General features: G+C 52.2%; 1 protein-coding gene across 1 annotated transcript in view; it reads right to left on the bottom strand.

The window, feature by feature from the left end:
* Nucleotides 1-3,901, bottom strand: part of prkg3 (protein kinase cGMP-dependent 3) — a gene marked incomplete at both ends in the record, with an annotated part of 12,899 nt that extends 8,998 nt beyond the window's left edge. The window contains 9 exons of the mRNA XM_084484050.1: nucleotides 1-63; nucleotides 860-937; nucleotides 1,136-1,199; nucleotides 1,388-1,493; nucleotides 1,806-1,919; nucleotides 2,476-2,642; nucleotides 2,947-3,073; nucleotides 3,496-3,546; nucleotides 3,814-3,901. The exon at nucleotides 1-63 is cut by the window's left edge and continues 26 nt beyond it. Of these exons, the coding sequence (XP_084340176.1) occupies nucleotides 1-63; nucleotides 860-937; nucleotides 1,136-1,199; nucleotides 1,388-1,493; nucleotides 1,806-1,919; nucleotides 2,476-2,642; nucleotides 2,947-3,073; nucleotides 3,496-3,546; nucleotides 3,814-3,901 (858 nt within the window). The remainder of the gene's footprint in view (nucleotides 64-859; nucleotides 938-1,135; nucleotides 1,200-1,387; nucleotides 1,494-1,805; nucleotides 1,920-2,475; nucleotides 2,643-2,946; nucleotides 3,074-3,495; nucleotides 3,547-3,813) is intronic.
* Between the last annotated feature and the right edge of the window lie 417 nt (nucleotides 3,902-4,318).

Below are 4,318 nucleotides of genomic sequence, written 5' to 3'. Positions count from 1 at the left end.
CTCTCCCTTCCCCATCCGGCGGATCTGCTTCTGGGCGCCGTTGACGTTCTTAGACACCAGAACCTTCCGGGCGGACACAGACCACGGAACAGGGGGACAGAAGAGGGAGCAGAGTTTAGGCTCAATTCAATTCAGTTCAACTTTGTTAGTGCAGCGCTTAATCACAGGTACAGTCTCAAAGGGCTTAACAGGCCGTGTGTTTATGACACCCCCCCCCCCCTGACCCTAAACCCCCCCAGAGGGCAAGAGAAAACTCCCTTAATGAGCAAGAAAGAAATCTTCAGAAGGAAGGCAGAGTGGGGGACCCCTCCTTCCAGGGATGGTCAGGAGTGCGACGGGGGCCATGATTTACATCAATACATACATACAGGCAGAACATTTGAAGTCATTCAGTTGATAAAAGTAATGTTATATGGTGATGGGCTGCTGCCTGGACACCAAGTTATGGTGTGTTGTGTTTTTGAACGTAACCTGGTCCACACTGTGTGTGTGAGAGGGTTAGAAACACACGGAATGAGCGCAGTGTTGCAACCTCAAGGGGAATTTACACCGCAGGCGAGAGAGAGAGACGTGAGCGTAACGTAGGCCTATCAATTCACACCACCGCCGTTTATTTCGCTGTATTTTCAAGATTCATCAGGTAACATCATAACCGAGACGCTTCAGAAACGCTTGGAAATAGAAGTGAAGCGTAAAGTGAAGCTTCGGTCGGGGCCGTGAGACGGCCGTAGAACGCTGCCGGTGTGAATCAGTGCACTGGTCTGAATGGATTCTATCTCTGGCTGAAGTCGGACGTCTGACGGCCGACAAAAAATCGCGTCTGCGGTGTAAATTGGCCTTCAGACGGACAGCGGCTCACCTCGCCTTTGAGGATGATGTAGAAGGTGTTTCCCTCCGCGCCTTCTCGCACGATGATGTCCTTGTCCTGGTACTTGACCTGGAGGAACACAAAACACAGACTGTTCTGGACGCAACGTTTGACAGACACTATATTCAAGCACTGAAACATATGTCCTTAATAATATAAAAATAGGAGGAGAAAGTGACAGTTTGACAATAGCAGAGATTTATCTTATGTTAACCGCTAAGCTTGTACTGTGTAACACTGTAAGACAAGTCCACTGAGAGTCCGTACCTCCTCCATGGAATCGATGATCTTAGACAGCTGGACGTCGTTCAGGTCCTTCAGAGTTCTGGACCTGAGGACAAGAACACAGACGCAAAGGGCTTTGAACACTCCTACAGAAGTCCATCCGACCAAAACAGACCCTGTGAGGAACCATATCGCAGCGTCACAAAGTGACACATGGTGAGCGAGACATAGCCGTTGAGACACGATAAACGTAAGTCTGAATCCAAGTGATGCGGGCCGTGTATCTCCACTCACGTCTTCAGGAAGCCCAGCAGTTCCTCACGTTTCTTCTTGGACTTGTTGGTCATGATGGTCCTGTACGTCTGCCTCTCCATGCACCACAGCCGCACCACCGACTTGGCTGGAAGTACACATCCGCATGAAGAGCTAGTCCCGAAACAACTGGGTCTGACTGTTTCCTGGTTTTGGACACGTTCAGCCAAAGCGACTCACGGTGAACTCTCACACACTTAAAGAGTCCTTAAAGACGCAAGTGAGGGACTGTCAGGCGTCACGCTCAAGGTTAGCTGGGACAGCGGGGGATGGAACCCAGGTATTCTGCCGGTACTACCTTCAAGTCAAGGACCCCCTGTGACGCCCCGCGCAGCTCACAGAGGAACCTTCAGCGTTTTAACGAGGCAGGCGTCAAACGTCGCGACGGCGGTTTGCCTACCTTTGACCGTGGCCGTGCGCTTGCAGTTATACAAGATGGCCAGCTCCCCGAAGACGTCGCCGCAGGTCAGGGACCTGAGCTGTCGACCCCCCTGGGTGACGACCAGCTCCCCCGCTGAGAGCGAGCGAGAGGGTGAGAGAGAGAGAGAGAGAGAGAGAGTAAGCAAGATCAAGAGAGGGGGAGCGAGAGCAAGAGAGAGAGAGAGAGCGAGAGAGCGAGAGAGAGAGAGAGAGAGAGAGAGAGAGAGAGAGAGAGAGAGAGAGAGAAAGAGCAAGAGCAAGAGAGAGAGAGAGAGAGAGAGAGAGAGAGAGAGAGAGAGAGAGAGAGAGAGAGAGAGAGAGAGAGAGAGAGAGAGAGAGAGAGAGCAAGAGCAAGAGCAAAGAGAGAGAGAGAGAGAGAGAGAGAGAGAGAGAGAGAGAGAGAGAGAGAAAGCAAGATCAAGAGAGGGGGAGCGAGAGCAGAGAGAGAGAGAGAGAGAGAGAGAGAGAGAGAGAGAGAGTGAGAGAGAGAGAGAGACAGAGAGAGAGAAAGCGAGAGAGAGCAAGCAGGAGAGAGAGTGTGAGAGAGAGAGAGTGAGCGAGAGCAAGAGAGCAATCATCATCAGAACCTCATGGAGACAGGGAGATGGAGACACCGACCCGCACACACACACATGACCACGCAGCTGTACCTGCCACAATGTACATGGTGTCCCCCTCGGAGGCCTCCGCGATGACCTGCTGCCCGGGGCTGAAGTCATGTGACACCAGCAGGTCCACCATCATGGCCGTCTGCTCGTCATCCAGCCGGCTCAGGAAGTCGTTCTTCTGGATCGCTTTGACGATCAGGTTGGTCTCGCTGAGGGCGGGGAGGGGGTGGTGGGGGGGGTAAAATGGGGAATACTGGTGAACACAGTTTGCTCAAGAGCCGCGGAATACGTTCTTACGTTCTTAAGTTTTTACAGTGTACAGCAGCTGTTGTGCTTTATAGTCTCTGTAATAAGACCTGGCTTCCCTTTACGCAGTATATATTTCATACTGAAGGAGACACACACTCTGTGATGTCGACGGCAGCCCTGCCTTTCACTGCCACGTCGCTCTAGCGCCTCGCAGCTAATTGCAGCCAATCAGAGGCAGCGGTTTGACGGTTTGCTGTCACTCACCTAGCGGTCTTCTTGACCCTGGTGCGTGTGATCTGCAGGCCCTCGGGGATGGGCTCCGGGGCCATGACGGCCGCGCGGCTCTTCCTGACCTCGGGGGCCGCATCATTACTGCTCCGGGAGGGGAACTCTGTGGCGCCGACCGATAGGAACGCAGGGACGGGGAGGTCTAGTCAGCTGTAGTTGAGTTGTTTGTGTGTCTCTATTTATAGATGTGAGTGGGTTGGGTTTGTGTATGTGTGCGTTTGTTCTTGTTTGTTTGCGCGTGTGTGTGTGTGTGTGTGTGTGTGTGTGTGTGTGTGTGTGTGTGTCGTGTGTGTGTGTGTGTGTGTGTGTGTGTGTGTGTGTGCGTGTGCGTGCTTGGCTCATGTGTGTGTCTGCGTATGTGTGTGTGTGTGTGTGTGTGTGTGTGTATGCTTGTGTGTATGCATGCATCGTGCCACGTGTGTGCATGTGTCATGTGTATGCGTGTGTGTGTGTGTGTGCGTGTGTGTGTGTGTGTGTGTGTGTGTGTGTGTGTGCGTGTGCGTGTGTGCGCACTGAGCCTCTCACCTGTGTCTTCATATTCACTCAACAGCTTCTCTTTCTCCTGGAGTCGTTCCTCTGAGACAACCAATGAGAGAGAGTCACACTCTGCCCTCTTAGGAACATTAATCTCTCTCAGCAGAGAACGAACCAATCACAAGCCTGACTCATGTTTGACTGCATGTTACCACACTTGATATTTCCACACGCTTATCCTGCTCTGGTTTGGAATTACGTTTGACTCATAATCAGTTTAGAGTTTAGCTAGCATATTAGGCTTTTGTGCGTTGTTCTGGATGTGTTGTTGATGTGCTGTTGAAGTTGTTGTTGTTGTGTTTCGCACACCTAGATCCTTGTTCTGCCTCTTCAGCTCCTGGTTGATCTGACACTGCTTCTCCAGCTGCTGCCTCAGCTCCTCCAGTTGTTTCTCCATGGCTGCAGGAAGTGGACAGAACAGTTACAGTACAGTGTTACAGTATTACAACACACGGGTCAGACGCGCACCACCACGGTGAACACCATCACGGCGAGCCACACACACACACTACTACACAACGACCGGTGACATTCGAGGGGGGGGGGCGTTGCCAAACCAACCACATCGCGGTGACGGACGTGCAGTACGCGACGGTCCAACCGACAGGCAGGCGGTACGACAGTTTTCCTCTATGACACTGTGGTACAAGCACAGGATGGTACAAGCACAGGATGGTACAAGCACAGGATGGTACAAGCACAGGATGGTACAAGCACAGGATGGTACAAGCACAGGATGGTACAAGCACAGGATGGTACAAGCACAGGATGGTACAAGCACAGGATGGTACAAGCACAGGATGCTAAAAGCGCG

The sequence above is a fragment of the Micromesistius poutassou genome (genome assembly GCF_964030765.1).
Source record: "Micromesistius poutassou genome assembly, chromosome: 19".
Classification (NCBI taxonomy): Eukaryota; Metazoa; Chordata; class Actinopteri; order Gadiformes; family Gadidae; genus Micromesistius; species Micromesistius poutassou.
The sequence above is the reverse complement of the archived record's forward strand: the minus strand, read 5'-3'. Positions and strand labels throughout refer to the sequence as shown.